The sequence below is a fragment of the Beta vulgaris genome, chromosome 5 (genome assembly GCF_026745355.1).
Source record: "Beta vulgaris subsp. vulgaris cultivar EL10 chromosome 5, EL10.2, whole genome shotgun sequence".
Lineage (NCBI taxonomy): Eukaryota > Viridiplantae > Streptophyta > Magnoliopsida > Caryophyllales > Amaranthaceae > Beta > Beta vulgaris.
This window is the reverse complement of record NC_079206.1, coordinates 56871769-56889785: the sequence shown is the minus strand read 5'-3', so window position 1 is coordinate 56889785 and position 18017 is coordinate 56871769. Positions and strand designations below refer to the sequence as shown.

The 18017-nt window shown below is 33.6% G+C and overlaps 1 protein-coding gene across 2 annotated transcripts; it reads left to right on the top strand.

Annotated features, from left to right (window-relative positions):
• Window positions 1-14113: 14113 nt before the first annotated feature.
• On the top strand, window positions 14114-17806 carry LOC104894049 (probable arabinosyltransferase ARAD1). 2 transcript variants are annotated; one of them, XM_010680217.4, is made up of 3 exons: window positions 14114-14298; window positions 14626-16013; window positions 17024-17806. In XM_010680217.4, exons 2-3 carry the CDS (start codon window positions 15048-15050, stop codon window positions 17519-17521), a joined length of 1464 nt encoding a protein of 487 aa, XP_010678519.1. In that variant the 5' UTR covers window positions 14114-14298; window positions 14626-15047; the 3' UTR covers window positions 17522-17806. The 2 variants fall into 2 exon arrangements, with proteins under 2 accessions (XP_010678519.1, XP_048500246.1); XM_048644289.2 differs by having other exon boundaries at window positions 14551-16013.
• The last annotated feature ends 211 nt before the right edge of the window (window positions 17807-18017 follow it).

Below are 18017 nucleotides of genomic sequence, written 5' to 3'. Positions count from 1 at the left end.
TTTAACCACTACATCCATAACATACGGACCCCAGCAAAAAACCGCTAAACCACCTCTAGAGTCTACAGCATCCACACCACAAAAAGAAGTTGGGTTAGTAGCCCTCAGAACTGGTACCACATTATTTACACTACATTTAGTTTCCTGGAGGAACAAAAACGCTGGACGGTAGCTTTGGAGGAGCCACCTAAGGTACGGAATTGTCGGACTTTGGGGATCATTCAGTCCTCGACAATTCCAGGCGAGAACATTCATCTTGACGTTGGTGGTTGAATCGGGTCAACCACGTCCCTTGAAGTAGCAGCAGCAAAAGTATCCACTGTTAAACCCAAATGAACCACTGCGTCTGCATCAAACTGTTGTTGGTTCACTGTTTCAGTAGAGGAGGTACTACGAATTTCCAGTTGTTTAACTTTTTTCTGTGTCCAACCTAGCAGAGGCTGCTCCGGGGAAGCACCTGCCACCCTTTTACCTTTCGAGTGCCTAGTGATCTGCAAATCTGGTTCAACGCCAAAAACCGTTGCCATCTCCACGTCCGTGATGGATTTCCCTCTCATTCTTTTAGACTGTGGCTCACCTGGTATTGAAAATCCCCCTTTAGCGTCCCATTCTTCCATTTTCCTTTTCTGCCTCTTTAATCTCGCCTGAAATTCATCACCACCAAAGCGAAAATAAGAGTGCAATGACTGACTTTTAGAATGTGAAACATCCCTACGTGTCTTCCCCATAAACATGGAGGCCGAAACCGGAAGTGCAAGAACAAGCTGATTTGCAGACCCTTCCTCCTGATTGCTGGTAACCATATTTTCTTCAGAGGACCTAGCAGCCTTATCAACCTGCAGAATATCTAACGGGGAAGTTGGGGAATATAATTCATCTCCTGTATTATTACCATTAATTTGAAGTTGAGTAGTAGGAGTTCCCTGCAAAACAGGGCTAAAATAGTCTGCAACCAAGGGAGGGGAGATGCGAAAGCGATTATTAATAAAGCGAGAGATATTGCGAAGCTCATCTGGTTCATGATTATACGCGTCCGTGGTTGATGGTGGCGAGACACATCCTGCTTCCGTATCCTGATAATCATTATTGTTTTCCTGGTTTAATATTCGCTCCTGCCAGTTGCTCGGGCCGGATTCATTTGGGCCTGGTGGTATGAGGCGCCAACCCTCTTGGATAAAGGCCTCCAGCGTATTCGAGGTGGGAATAGTTGCTGGATTAGAAGGAGGAGATGGCCTAGGATGTTCCTGAGCACTGGCAGACCCACACCAATTGTGAGGCAACCAATTGGGGAGGCCCAACTGTTGAACTAGAGAACGCACAGCATTAATATTAGACCCAGATTGAATATTCTGAGAGCATGGAGCCATTGTACCAACAGAAGGTGATCCAGGAGGGAGGTTGAGATCAAGAGTTGGAGGAGGATCTCGATTGTCAGCCAAGGTAGTAGGCGGGACACCAACGAACACACTGGGCCCAAGGTCCAAACCAAATCGCCTCCCAGGCGAAGGTGTAACATTTTCTTCCCATCTAATTGGGCTACGTTCATAGAGCGAAGCATTGGAAAAGTCCGGTGGAGGATTCGTATGATTCTGCGAGTTCTCGTCCGAGTAATATTGATGATGAGGATTCAGACGCGGTACATGGAAATCAGGTGTTGCATCAAAATAATCTTCTGAAGAACCATCCGATTCACCGTGATCATGAAGATATAAGTTGGGATATAAATAAGGATCATATTGCGGACCAGCATGGAGAGGAGGAATACTTTGGAGATTCAGTCTAGGATTCCTATGCAGAAAGCGATCAGACAAACCGCGAATAAAGTTCGTATAAAGAGGAATACCAGACTGGGTCTGCAGTACTGTCAAGCCACCTTCTTCGAAGCCGCTAACTCGGCGTTGAATAATCCTAGCCGCATCATAAGCAGATAACGGACACCGGCCCGTATTATGACCCACACATCCACACTCTTTACAAAACCTGAAGATGCCCTCATAACGAAAATACACCCACGAAACACGATTACCTTCAATAGGTAGAAAACACCCCGGTATTAATGGTTGTGAGAGATCTATGATTAACTTTGCTCGCAAATTTTGAGTGCTGAAGAAAGTATAGCTAGTAGCCTAGTACACCATTGGCTTAAGTCATTAAGTGCTTGTGTGGACATGTGAAATAGCCTACTACATGTGTAAACTAGCCTTTTATGCACGCGATGCGTGCGATGATATTTTTAGGCCTAATACTAAATAGTAAACAAACTGAAAATGTAAGTTAGTATTTAAGTTCACCTCCATTTTGTGAATAAGATTCTTCATGTTCTTTTATGTTGTTATTCATTTTTGTGATTTTGAATAGTTTTTTGTTTCTCAAGTCTTATATGTGCATGTTCTTTTATAATCAGTATGATGTTCTTTACTAAATATCGTCATGTTCTTTTTTTGTTTTATTCATTTTTGTAATTTATAATAGTTTTTGATATGGATTTCAGTAATTTCTCTATGATCCCAAAATTGTAACCGAAAAGTATAATACAATTTCAGTTTTTTTTCCTTGTCTAACTTCTAAATTCTGATTTCACAAATTGATATATTTAAGAATTTTCATCATTTTAATTTTTTCTCCTTTTCTAAATGTTCACACTTTGAGTTTCAATTATATTTGAAAGGAATTTAAGTTTTTCATACACAATCTGATTTCGCATGAAATGGTCATTTTTAATTTTTCTCCTTTTCTAAATTTGAACACTTTGAGTTTCAATTACGGTGAAATGAAATTTCAAATTTTTCATACACAATCTGATTTCGCATGAAATGGTTTTCGCAAATTAATGTAATATTTTTTCTGAAAATTTATTTTTGCAAAAGTTGTTCGCAAAAAGGTTTGATATTGTTTTGTTTTCCAAAATTTATTTATGAACATTGATATTCTGCAAAAGTTTTGGGCAAAAATTTTATATTGGAATTTAAAAAAAAAAGAACTAAATTTGTAACTTTTTCATCAGTGTCATAAATGAATCAAATTTCATACACATCTTGTTTTCTGATTTTATATGAAAATGAATCAAATTTAAGTCTAATTATATAAAACCCTTTTCAACTAATTGCTATTATCTCCATTTTTTCAACTACATAACAGTCGACTAATGTGATATAACTTTGAAGATTAAAAAAATTATGTACCTATTTGAAAGTTCGCAAACCGCCAATGGACGAATGTGTGATATCACTGTCAAAATCTTTTGTTTTTCTCAAATTTGTTGTTTATAGGTAATTTTTGTGAGTATGTAATTGTGAATGGTTATTAAGAACAATGATTTGTAAGTGAATTTTGTGAATGTTTTTGTATGTATTGACGTCCTAGTGTATTAGTTTTAGTTTGTAAGTTAATTTTTAGTTTTTGTAAAGTTTCCTGATCATTTGAGTGATTTGCGTGATTTTTACAACGTGATTTTCTCAATTCTTGAGTGATTTGTAAAGTTTCCTCATATAAGTGATTTCTGAGTGATTGTCGAAAATTAATTTCCGGTAGCTTTGTTTGACCCCCATTTTGGTATTGAGTTTCCTTTTGTAATTTAGAAAGGGAAGGGGGCAAAATAGTCGGTTTAAAAGAGGACATCGTTGCTCCTCCCTTTCCTTATGTAATAGAGATGTGCATTAAAATAGGAATCCATTAAGTATTTAGAGCAAGACTCGTAAACATTATTGCATTCTACAAAGAGAAAATCGAAAAATATAATCCAACAAAAGTTTCCTCATAGAGTTCCAATAATGAGATATAACACCAACCTTGGAACCAAAGATAAATTCGGCAATTAGAGAACGAAATGTCACGAGAGCCCAAAAAAATTCTTCATGAGCCCTATAATCTCAACATTTGTGTTCTTATTTTCTAGTGCATACTCTTGGTAAAGGAATCCAAATATCCATGCAAAGAAGTTCATCAAGCAGCGTGGCCTTGTAGGAACAAAGGATTTGCTTTTTTTATTAGTTATTATCCGATCTATACCCCATATAATTATAATTTTTATTTATTAGTATCTTACTTTGAAATTATAACACCAACCATCAGAGGCGGATGTAGCGTGAGTTCGGTGGGTTCAGCCAAACCCACGAAAATTTGGGAAAAAAGAACGGAAAAACAAACCTTTGTATTTCGTCCGCGCAATACTGAATCATATGTAAGCGTTTTTGGTTCACTGGTAGCTAGCACGCGATAAGAGTCTGCTGAGATTCAGTGCTACACGGGCTTGATTCCTATGTGTTTCATTCTACCTACTTTTCTTTTCCTTTATATTGTTATTTTTCATTTACTTGTTTTTGCTTTTTTAATACAACTAAACGTTAACTTTTGTTAGATAGAATAGTTATAATATTATTTCAATTCATTTTGGTAAAAAAATATAACATTGGGTTAACATAGAATTTATTAGTCTTATATACATGTGATGCGTGCGAAATCATATAAAATTCTAATAAAATTATACAGTAGGTAACAATTATTAGAAGCAACAAGAAAAAAAATTATGGAAGAAAGAAGAGAAAAAATGGTAGTTTGTATAGTGTATTTTGTATTTTTTAAAAAAAAAATAAAACTAATTCTTAATCAATGGAGTTGTGCTATTTATTTAGGGGTTTTTTTAAATAAAAAAATGGATAATGTCGATTTTACAAGTTATTGACTTCCATTTAATTCAGTGTCATTGTGATTTTGTACTTATTTTTTAAGTTAGTTCTTAATAAAGTGGTTAGTTAGCATGTACTTCTATTGTGTTCCCACCATCTTACCTTAATCCCTTACATGATACAGATTGGTCATAATTTAAAATTCAAATAAATTGTAATTTTAATCAATTTGGCGTGAGTATTTGTTGATTCCAAATCCACGCGGGTCAAATCTTAGATTTGCCACATTTGCCACTGCCAATCATTACTTGGTTTAGTGGTTAAGACATTAATATAGTAACTTGAAATCAAGGGATCAAATCTTATACCATAGTGCCAAGTGGCACAGTTCCTTGTTTAGGAACACTTTTTTTGATATATTAGTATTTACTAGCTTTTTATGCATGCGCTATGCATGCGGTGATATTGCTCAGTAATAAAAGAAATAAAAAATGAAAGTACATATATAAGTTCACCTCTATTTGGTGAGTAAGAAAGATCTAAACACTTGTAAATAGTATTTAAAAATACTTTAATAAGTAAGTATAAGTGATGAAATTGCATATCCAAGTAATGAAGAAAACTGAATTTTTTTTTTTGGAGTTTGTGTTTGTAATTAATTTTGTATTATGAAAAAATTTATCTGAGTTTGAATATGAGTTGTCTCTCTAATGAGGCTGTCGTGTTTTTTCGTCTGTGGTATTAATTTTTGCTAAGTTCTTGATTGTGAATTATTTTAGTTGATTGGATGTAAATTTAATTTGATTGGATTTTTTTATTGGCAAATTTATGTGATTTACCATTATATGAGTTGATTGGGTTTAATAGAAATTTTATTGAATTTTTAAAGCAAGTTTATGCATGTAATGGTTTTTGATTTACTGTTGGAGGGTGTAGTTGGATTGTAACTTTTATGTTGTGGAGGGACGAATATGTAAATTTATAGGAAATACTATTGTTCCCCGTTAGCTTATATAATAGAGAGATGTTTGTGAATTTAACCACAAAGTGGAAAAAAATAGTGTCAGGATCAACATTGGGCCCCAAATATGCAAGAAGTTTGCTTGGGGTTGCTAGTGGAAGCATGTACCAGTCTGCAATGCCATACGCCCACAAGGCTTCTTCTTAATTACAAATCATCTGACTCATGGACAACCATAAGCCCATTGACCAAACAGGATAGGGCGGGAGATCCTGTAGGTTGTAGGCCGACCCACTTTACTATATGCTCTTAAGTCTTAATCAAATTAAGATGTAAAATTTTGGGTTTTTTTAGTGTTTATGAATTAACAAATACACATCTATTCAAAAAAAAAAAAAAATTAACAAATACACATACAAGCAAAATCATTCATTTATACATATAGCTTTGAAACCATTTAAAACATTCAAAATTGTTTGAACAACGAACTTCCATGTGGATCGACCCGCGGGATTTGTTCGAGCCGAGTTGTGGGTTGTAAAGCCCGACACGAGAATAGTGGGGACAGACTTTAGAGTGGCCTGACCCACCTAACCCAATGCCATTTTTAATTTAAACCAACAATCAGGCCTTTTTTTTTTGTTTTTTCAGTTTTTTATCTCATTTTACCTCAGCCCCATAATAATAATAATACTAATAACTATTATTATGTTTTTTTTTTGAGGGGAAATAACTATTATTATTATTATTATTATTATTATTATTTATTTATTTATTCTCAAGTACAGTAGTTCCTTTTTGATAATCGCAACATCAAAATTTGCACAAGAAGGAGAGGAAAGAGATAGTGCGCCCTTAAAAAAATAGTGAGAGATTATAAAAAGAACCCTTTTGTGTTAAGAGAGACAAATAATATATTACGAAAAAAGTTAACATTGTAAATAATAAATAACTTTTTAAAATGAGATATATTGCAGGTATTATTAAAATGAAAGAAAGTAAATAATAAGTGTAGACAGTGGCTCTGTTTGGCAATACTAGTTGAAAAAAAAAATATTGAAAATTACAAGTTAATTGAAATTATTAAGATAAAGTTGGAATTCATAAAGTGGTTGATTAGCTTAACTATTTGGCAAAATTAGTTACTTAAGTTGATAAATTAATTTTGGAAAAATAGTTGTTATCAAAATTTAAAAAGATTTTCAAAATTTAAGGTACTCTCCAAACACTAGTAATTATTTTAGCACCTAAAATATGTTAATAACTTATGATTTAAGGTAACTAAAATACTTTTCTAAATTGGGTAATATTAGAAAAGTCAAGTTTATTAGGTAGGTGGACTTTAGAAGTAGTAAGATTAGATAATTAGGATAAATTAAAAGAAGTGATTATTGGATGAAGAGGATGTTTCACTTTTTTAATCAAAACAACTAGAGTAGTTTTTTTTTATGGGAAAAGATGTTAATATTATTCAGATCCAGCTAAATTAGTTATTACATCGATATCAGACATAACTTCAGTAGGAGATTCTTCAAGCTAAACTCGCGTCTCCTCATACTTCATACTGAGCCGGGAAAGATTGTGAGCAACCTTGTTTCCAATTCTATATACATGAGAATAGAAAATTACATGACATTGTTTAGCTAAGTAAGGCACGTGTGAAATAATCGTTCCAAAGCTTGAGGCTTCAATTCTTCCTTTCTTCAGATGTGTGTAAACATTGACGTTGTCCGTCTCATCTTGTTAGCCCTGCTTCTAATGCTGTAGATAGCACAAACCACGCAACCATTGCTTCGTCTACATCCACCTCACACTTTCCTCTCAGATTTTTGCACATAGCTGCCATAATATCCCCTTCCCCATCACGCACAATACCCCCAAGGCCTACATTGTCATCTTGAAAAATAGTTGTATCAACATTAGCCTTGTATAAACTGAGTTCTGGTGCTCTCCACACTCTTAACAATCGTTGACTGCTATTCCACACTTGCAGGGGTTGCTCATTCACTTTCTCGTATTCATCCACCATCCCTATAGCCCTTCGAATAACTACTATAAGCTCAAGCTTCTTCATGGAAAGAATCCAAGCATTTCCCTTTAGCCATATTCCCCACAAAATACTCCAAAAGAGCACCCATCACTCGGCATCGGTCACGCTCTTCATCAGTTGCGCGCAGTAGTCCCACATACTCATTGGAGTTCCTGCAGCCAAGCCTTAGAGGAGATAAGCGCCATATAACACGAGCTTCAGTACATTGCATCAAAGCATGAAACATAAGGTATCCTCTTCAACGTCGCATAATGGGCAAATTATATCTTCTGTCAATCCTCTTTTCTTCGTCTTCACCATAACAGGGACTCCTCCATTTAAAACACGCCAACCAAAAGTGTCTGATTTCAGGAGGGAGCTTCACACTCCGCAGCTTAACCCATATGCCATGATTCTCCTGAGCCGAAGGACTAGCTTCTTCATCTTTTTTCGCCATAAGTTCAGCGTAGTATGCACTCCTAATAGTGACATCACCATGTTTTGTAAGTTTCCAGGAACATTGGTCTTCACATGGACACGAAGATAACGGGATCCTCAAAATAGCTTCTTTTTCCCACTCCGTGAAATATATCTCCATCATGTCCCTATTCCATATGTCATTAGTTTGAAGCTCGTTCACAAAGCACGACATCTCTTCGCTCCTATTTTGGCAGGGACAAACTCTTGCATTTGGGAGTTTGGGGACCCAAGGGTCCTTCCAGATCTCGGTCATTTTCCATCCCCGATAACTCTTATAACCCCTTTTTTCAACAGGTTTCTAGAAGAGAGGATGGACTTCCATGTAAAGCTTGCAACTGGAATCACTTTCATATCCAAAAGAACTCGAGTGTGGGAAGTACTTATTTTTTAGAGTCTTGGTCATCAACGTATTGTTGTTAGATAAAATCCTCCATGCTTGTTTGGCCAGCAGTGCCTTGCTGAAAATCTGAAGATTTCTCATCCCTAACCCTCCCTTTTTTTTTTGGAGCATGCATACATTCTTTCCCAAGCCACCCAAGCGGTTCTCCTCTCATTACTTCTTTGTCCCCAAAAGAAATTTCGGCACAGTCTTTCAATATCATCAAATCATCCAAAATACTTATAGGGATTGCAAAGAATTGCATATTTGCATGGCATACGTTGGAATAGCTTGCACTGTAACTTTGATGAGAACTTCACGGCCCCCTTGAGATAAGAAACCATTTTTCGATCCCTTCAACTTCTTTAAAACATGTTCCTGAGTCGATTGGAAAATCACTTTCTTCGAGCCTCCAATATACGTTTGGATCCCAAGATATTTTTCATGTCCATGAACATCTTAAATGATAACTTCATCTGACGCAACTACTTTTTTTTTCTTGATCGATATTTCGGCTACAAGACATTTCAAACTTTTCCATGTTCAGTTTTTAACCTGAAGCAGTTTCCTAGGTTTATAATTTGTATCTCACACTTAGCTTATTTTGAAATGTAATCCGAACTTAGTAGTTTCGTTGTCATGAATTTGAGATATCATATTTTATATATTTCTTATTTTTGCGTCAATCTTATGTTCTTAACACGTGGCTTTTAATTTTCTATTATATAATAACAACAAGATAACTTAATATAATGATAACAATGACATTTATAATGGTAACAATAAGATTAATAATAATTACCAATATTAATAATTAATAAGTACAACAACAACAATAATAATTCTTTTGAACAAATGTACTAGTAAATAATAGTACTCCCTTTGTATTTTTTTATCTTTCTCACTTAGAATCTTGACACTATTCACAACTAGAGAGAATCTTTTAGATTTTTCTCAATATATAAGAAAAAATATAGTCATGTGGGGTCTTGTTTGATTCGTCTCAATGAGTACTTTATTAATGTTCAATTATTATAATTTTTACTAATATGTAATGAAAGATATTTGATAATAATAATGAGTTTTTAAATATAAGCATGATCTGATCTGAACTGATCTGATCTGAACTTATTTTTCTGATCTGATCTAATCTGATCTGATTAGATCTGAAATTAGCAAAAATAAGGTGAACTGAACATAGCCTTAGCTATGTCCGTTTTGCACCTCTCCTAACCGGAGTTATTCTAATTTGTTTGTAGTACTCATTTCCGAGAAATGATAAACCTCTAACTGCTAGATGTTTATAAACATCTAGCAGGGGTAAAATTATCAATATACATGAAAAAAAGTTATCAGTCAAACAAAAAAGTAATCTCGAAAATTGGGCACTGTCAGAAAATTTCGATGCTAATATATGATGTTCATGCTACTACAACTTGTGTTCGTGTAACTATAACTAGTGTTTATGCAACTAAAAATAGTGTTTATGTATAAACAGATAGTGTTCGTATTTTTTTAATTGGACACTGTCAGAAGATTCCGATGCTAATATACAGTGTTCATGCTACTAGAACTAATGTTCGTGTAACTATAACTAGTGTTTATGCAACTCACAATAGTGTTTGTGTATAAACAGATAGTGTTCGTATTTTTTTTTTTACATATCTAAATAAGAGATAGAGAAGAGTAAAATAAAAATATGATGAAATTATATCAAGATGGATGTCTATTTGTAGAGAATAAAAATATATGAATATTGGTATATTTTATATTTTTTTCTAAAATATATTTTTTGAGATATACAAGTTTAAAAAATTGGAAAAAGTAATTTGTTTGGATAAAGAATATAATGACATGTGTACCATTTATATGTTGCCACATGAATGTTAGATGTTTGGCAAACATCTAGCCGTTAGAGGTTTATCATTTCTCCTCATTTCCCTTATTACGTGGCAACGTTCACTATTTTGCATGAGCAAACTGAATCATAACATGAGAGTTCCTCGTGATTCGTTGAAACTTGAACTATTCATGACATGACATAATCATTTGTCTTCAACTTAATCATCAATGCATTAACTCCATCAATCACATGTCATGCTCCACCAATTAGTAATCCATTTGATTAACATCATACAATTTTTAAATATCGTATCAACCATTAAAATTATTGTTGTTCCATGCAAATATGGTGTTCTACCACCGCATCCGAACAATTTTTTTTTTTTTTTTTTCTTTTTCAAATGACAAGATAGGCATATTATTAATTATAAATGTCCAAACAACTCTTAATTAAAGTTTTTTTTTTTCTTTTGCAAATTAAAGCTGATTTTTACACGCAAAAGACGCTAGCTTGCAGAAAGCGACCCATTTGCATGGAAAAGTCATATGGATTCTATTCTTGCACTTTAATAAAATGTTTTTCCTCTAATCAATGCTCTTGTTTTCCCAATCTGGATTAATTAATGACGTTGATAGAACTAGCAGACTCCAAGAGAGTACAATTTTAAATTTACCTTACAAATAGTGATATTTATTTCTTTAAAAATTAAGTTTGGTCTATTTAGTTTCTTTTAAAAAAAAGTTTAGCCTAATTAGGCTATGTTCAGTTCACCTTATTTTTGCTTATTTCAGATCTAATCAGATCAGATCAGATCAGATCAGAAAAAATAAGTTCAGATCAGATCAGTTCAGATCATGCTTATATTTAAAAATCATTATATCTTTCATTACATATTAATAAAAATTATAATAATGAATATTAATAAAGTACTCATTGAGACGAATCAAACAAGACCCCACATGCTATATTTTTTCTTATATATTGAGAAAAATCTAAAAGATAAGATCTTGTAATCAGAAAAAATAAGTTCAGATCAGATCAGATCAGAAAAAATAAGTTCAGATCAGATCAGATAAGTTCAGATCAGAAAATTTCAGGTGAACTAAACATAGCCTTAGTTGGAGATTATTTTTCCATTCTTGTAATAAGGGATTGATTTTTGCCTATTGTACAAGAGTATTAATATTTTGTTAATAAAGGCCCGTTCGGTATTACTGTGGTTTTCTGTTTTTTGGTTTTTTGATTTTGAAAGTCATATGATATATTTTCTATAATGAATAAAAAATTAGTCAAATTTATTGGGAACATGATTTTTAAAACTGACACTTGAAAAGTGAAAATCACTTTTTCTGGTTTCCTGTTTTTGGTTTTTAGTTTTCAAAAAACTGAAAACAAAAAACGATAACGAACGAGGCCTTAGTTTCTATTAATAAGACAAATATGTTACTTCTGTTTTTTTAGATTTATAACATTTGTTTTTTGGGGACTATTATCAACAATTTTGGCTACAATGTCTCACCATTATATATATTTGAAATTAATTAAGTATGATCTTGTTAAATTCGACTCAATACAAAGATTACGAATATTAAATTTTTATAATTTTTACTTATACATATTTAGAGATAAATAATTAGTTGCATCTAAATATTAACAAAGGAAGTATTTAATAAATTCGGCCTCACTCGGTCGTTTCATGTAATAGAAAGTTTAGTAGTATTTGAACCGAGCTTGGGTCAACATATATAACACTGCCTCTATTTAGAAATAATTGCACGTACCATTTCATGTTTTCACGAACATTAGTATCTTTTATTATCAATAGAAAAATTATAAGAAGTTGATGATGTACAAAAATATACAATAAGACGAATCTAACAAGTTCTCATATGACTATATTTTTCCTAAAATATAAATCATCAAAGAGAATCAAATTGTAAGATGTGAATAGTAAATACTATAAAAATGTTGCAATTTGAATATTTTGAATTAAATTTTGGTAAAATTTATTTATCAATTTTCAAAAAAATTATCTAGACTTTCCCATTAAAGAAATAGTTATTTATATAAAAGAGTTTGTCCCTTATATAAAATTTTATAAATGATTTAGGGGGGGGGGGGGGTGGTTGTGTTAGTGAGAATTACATATAACATTTCTAGTTTATGCTTTAGAATATCGTCATAGATTTGTAAAAATTTAAAATGAGTCATGAGAAAGCTTATTTGAAGACGAAATGAGTATGCGATTCTATTAAAAACTTTATCGTTTGCAGCTTTAGTATTTTGATAGAAAAAGTATTAGTTCTCTATCTAATATAATGACTGTTATAAGTGCATGATACTTCATAAGATCCTTTACAAATAGATCTATACAAATTCACTTCGATACATTGCCCCAAAGAAATTTGAAATTATATTTATGACCTTTTTCTTTAGTATTTTGCCTCTATCGACATAAAGTGTTTTAGTTCTTTTCTACTCCCGTAGTCCCGTTTCTCCTTAAATCTGAAAAAAATCTTTATCTATCCCCTTTAATAAGTTGATGAGAAAGTATTCTCCCATATCAGATATTGGACCACTTGTCCTATATCACGGCAATTTTGTAATTTTACTAAAAATTTGATACAATACAATATGATATTTCACTTGATATGATAAGATCCAACCAATATATGATAACTAGTCAATCGATACGATAAGATTTTATCAATATATGATATACTAGTCATCTAATATATAGCAGACTAGATTCCAAGTAACAAATTGCAAATAAAAATATATAACTAATAATATTTTTTATCATTTATATTTTTTTAATATTATTTTTTGTCATAAAATTTATGAAAATGCCATGGTATTGGACAATTTATCCAATATCTAATATGGAATATCTCTATACTCCTAAGTTGTTTCATTATTAGGCAATCCAACCGATTATAGATCGCAAGAGTATATATCATATCGGACAAAATTTGCCTCCAATACTCTCTTCATCCATCTAGAATTAACATACCAAGCTAAGCTTGACCTAGTGGTAAGTAAAAAACCTCCCAACCTCAAGATTGGGGGTCTGATCCCAACTAAGGCATTTTGGGAAAGGGTTCTTAATTCTTACCATTCCCCCCACTCTCAAATTAAAGTGTCTACCCGTAAATCCAGGCTGGTTAACCTACGAAAGGTTTCGTCTAGCAGGGCTCTTCATCTTACCATGGGGTCCTCACTGGAGGCCAAAAAAATGTAGAATCTATATGTTTACAAAAAAAAATATTTAGTGTTAAAATTCTCAACATGAATATATGACACGAATACACCGTTAAATAGACTTGCTAAGAAGATCAAGGATTTTAATGCATATAAGTGAAAAGCTTAACACGACAACACCAAATACGATACAACATGCCTTATTAAATGATCAATTGCGCTAATGTTAAGAATTTTTCAACTCATTTATATGTTACACAAACTTTTCGAGCTATAGAAATAATTAAGAATTTCCCAATCCCGAAATCCGATTTTACAAAAAAAAAAGCTCAAACTAAATTTAATCCAAATATAATTTAAGTCCAATCCTAATCAATAATTTAATTTATATTGAATTTCGATTTTTATCCAAATTTCTTTAATTTTAACAGCAAAGATATATTGTATGGAGCGTGGAGTGTGCTTGGTTTATGATTTCTCAATCCTTTAACTGTGTGTACTAAACTAAAGTCTAAAACGACACATGGAATGCAGGGAAGTATAATAATTGAATAAAGGCAACCTGCCCAGTTTGTCTCCTTTCCTGGTAGGTTGATTAAAAGAGACTTTGCATCTGCCTTGTTTATACACTATAGTTTATACAATCATATCAACATTTTTTTTACCACTCCTCCTTCACTCCTTTATAACTTATCAACAGATAAAGGAAAAAAAAAGTGTTTTAAGATTGGGGGCAGCCATGGATTCTCAATTTGGAAGCTCAGATCAGCTTCTATTCTTGTAAGCTCTCATCGACCCACTTTAGATAATTATATTTCCAAATTACCCTTTTCATTTTTCTTCTTTTTCCGACATGATTTCATGAATGTCATATTTTATTTCTTAAATTTTATTCCTTTTTTTGGTTTTGTTGCTTGAATTATTTATGGCATGAATCACTATCATAACGTATGTATGAAAATAAATTATATAATGAGCTGAGAAAAGAAAAGAAATCATCTTTCTATACATGTTTTCTTTCTATTGTTGCAGGTTGTTGCATTTCTGTTCATTTTGTTGGTGATTAATAAATTGTGGGTCTAATTGGGAAATATATTTGTGTTTCAGTCTTAAAGAGAGATTCTTTCAAGAGAAACTGGTGATTTGTGTTTGAGGGGTTGAAGGTGTATGTTAAGCTGCATGTTATATTCTGGGAATTCAAAAAACTGGAGAGGCCCTGAAATTTTTGGTATTCCTCATTTCTGATTTGGGTTTTGATGGGTGAAATTGGTGTCCCATAAATTCTGAATCTGGGTATGTGATTTTCTGTGGAATTCAACCCAATTTTAGTGGGTTTTCAGTGGTGTATCCTTAAATTTTCATTTGACCCATGAATAAGCATTTATACTTTGGAATAAAAAGGGTGAACTTTTGGAGTTGATAGCCTTGTTGTTATAAGTCAATTCTGAGAGATTCAATCCATGTGATTGATCTCTTCGTTTCTTGAATCCTTAAAGAATAAATGGTTTGTTTATGCAAAGATAATAGCTATGCCAGAGAAGGCCTTGCCATCCTCAAGGTTGCTTCTGAGCATAACAGCATTTTCTATGTTCTTTCTCATACTTTCGTCCTTCTTTCTTTTCCATTCAGTCATTAACCCTCTAATACCCTCCTCGGTTTTTAAGCAATTTAGTGACCCTATTGCCTATAAACCTGGGGGGAATAATGAACCGACGGAGCCCCTTGTTGTACCATTGCCACCATCTTCGATAAAAGAAGCCCAAAAGGTAGAGGAAATCCAAGTGGTTCCTCGTGAAACTACAAGATTGAACGAAAAAATCGATGATTTGTCGGGAAATGAGGCTTGTAATCAGAATAAAGCTCTCCTAAAAGTGTACATGTATGATATGCCTTCTAAGTTTCATTTCGGCTTGTTAGACTGGAAGGCGGGTCCAAACGAAATATGGCCCGATGTTAGTGATCCAAAGCATGTTCCACGATATCCCGGTGGGTTGAATTTGCAACACAGTATAGAGTATTGGCTCACTCTTGATCTTCTGTCATCCAATGTTAAAAAAATAGTTAGCCCATGTAATGTTATTAGAGTAGAAACTCCAACTCAAGCGGATTTTATTTTCGTGCCATTTTTTGCATCCCTAAGCTATAATCGGTATTCTAAGGTTCTTGGAAAAGAGAAAGTCAGCCTCAACAGAAAATTACAAGATCAATTAGTGGAGTTTTTGATGCGACAACCAGAATGGATTAAATCTGGTGGGAAGGACCACATTATCGTTGCACATCATCCAAATAGTTTGTTGTATGTGAGAAAGAAGTTGGGTTCGGCGAGATTTGTGCTTGCAGATTTTGGGAGATATGGGGCTAAGACCGCTAATTTAGATAAGGATGTCATTGCTCCTTACCAGCATGTTGTTAGGAGCATCAGCAATAACAGCTCAGCCCCATTTGAGCAACGTCCTATGCTAGCATATTTCCAAGGAGCAATCTATAGGAAAGATGTGAGTAATCTCATTTCTTTGCACCAACATTTAAGCTTCACAGCTTCCTATATGTCAACTATTAATGCCTTCTTGCTTGCTACTATATTTCCTTTTCTTGGCTGATTGCCTTCGTTAGGAAGTGGTAGTTTGCACATTCAGGGATAATTATGACTTAGTATAATCATAATAAGTTAAGGAACAGAACCAGATTCCTTTTCCTTTGCACATTAGATTAAGAAGGAAATGAAGAGCTTTTGCAACTGTCTTCCTTTTTCAGAAAAGTTGTTTCTTGTTTGGAGTTTACAGAAAGCATCTGTATCAGCATAGTCATATATAAAATTTATTGTCGTTAATGTTGATATAGCTGTTCAAATCTTTCTTCTGTGTCTTTCATTACTATATGTTATTCATGAGGATAGCATACTATATGCTTTAAGCTTAAGCCAATTTTTGCTCAGATGATGATCATAATATATTGTTTCATACTCTTACACTGATTAAGATGGAGAAAGTTTCATTGTTGTGTTGATTGATAGTTGAAGAGATACAAAAAGATGTTCCTTAAACTGGTCAAAAGATTATTATACGAAAATACCTTTTTCTGAATGAAGTTCAGTGTGGCCTTCTCTAAAGAGAGGGTATTATGTATGACATAGTATTTTATAATTGGAATAAGTTAAACAATTAGGACATCAAAATCTATATCCCTAGTACAAAAATGGAAATTCTTCCTTTCTAAGAGAAATTGGGTATCACTACTATGTAATTTACGTAGTTTGCTCCATCTAAATATCAATTAAATTGGGGCTAAATGAATTCTATGAGTAACTGAAATTCGACATGTCTTGGATAAGTTGGCCACTTTCCAACCTGTTTTGAAAAGCTTTGCAAATGGTATAATGTGGAATTTTTGTCCTGTTTCATCACTTAACATTACTATTGTTGTTCAGCCTCTTCTAGTTTCTATCACTATGAGCTTTATTTGATGTCATGCTACTTCAACTAATTCTACTTGAGTATATGCGTAGGGAGGAGCTATTCGCCAAGAACTTTATTATCTCCTCAAAGACGAGAAGGATGTGCACTTTGCATTTGGAAGTGCTCAAAGGAGTGGGGTCCGTCAAGCAAGCCAGGGGATGGGATCTTCCAAGTTTTGCTTAAACATAGCTGGAGATACCCCTTCCTCCAATCGCCTTTTTGATGCCATTGTTAGCCATTGTGTTCCTGTGATTATTAGTGACGACATCGAGCTGCCATATGAGGATGCCTTGAATTACTCAGAATTCAGTGTGTTTGTCTGGGCATCATATGCTGTCAAACCGGGATTCCTGCTGAATCTTCTTAGGGGAATTGACAGGGATGAGTGGACAAAAATGTGGGAGAGACTCAAAGAAGTTTCCCATCATTTTGAGTATCAGTACCCGTCTCAGCCAGGGGATGCTGTCAATATGATATGGCAGGCATTCGCACGAAAGCAATCTTCTGTAAAGATGAATCGTATTGAGAGAATATACCGGATGCCATAGTGTTACTTGGGAAATGGTTGCTTTTAAAGCTCACCCAAAAATGCTTGAATTCAGTCAGAAGTATCGAAAGATTCACTTTCCTAATAGGGTAAACATTAAGATTGCTTATAGTTTTTCTAATTACTTGTGTAGGGATACTTTTCCAAGTTTAGCAAGTTATGTGATTCCCTGCCATTCTTCTGTCTGATCTCCCCTTTGGAGAGACCACCATGATATTAATTTGTGGTGCAGCCATGAAATGTATGATATCTTCCCATTATGAAATTTCATACCACCCATGAGATATGTGATGTAGTGTTTTACCAAAAGCAGGGGTGAAAAAGAATGTTCTTTAACTGATAGAATAATATGAACTAATAAGGTGTACAGGATAAACATCATGAAATATTCGGCCTTAAATTAATTGTAGAGATTCTATATATTCTATTACGATGATATATGGTTTTACAAAATGGAGATCTGATCTGATCTGATCTGATTGGTATATGGTTTTAAA

Bases quoted from the DNA above. Each gene is read 5' to 3' on its own strand.
- LOC104894049 (XM_010680217.4), top strand. From the start codon at position 15,048: ATGCCAGAGAAGGCCTTGCCATCCTCAAGGTTGCTTCTGAGCATAACA. The intron at 16,014-17,023 runs GTGAGTAATCTC...GTATATGCGTAG, and splicing joins GAGCAATCTATAGGAAAGAT to GGAGGAGCTATTCGCCAAGA.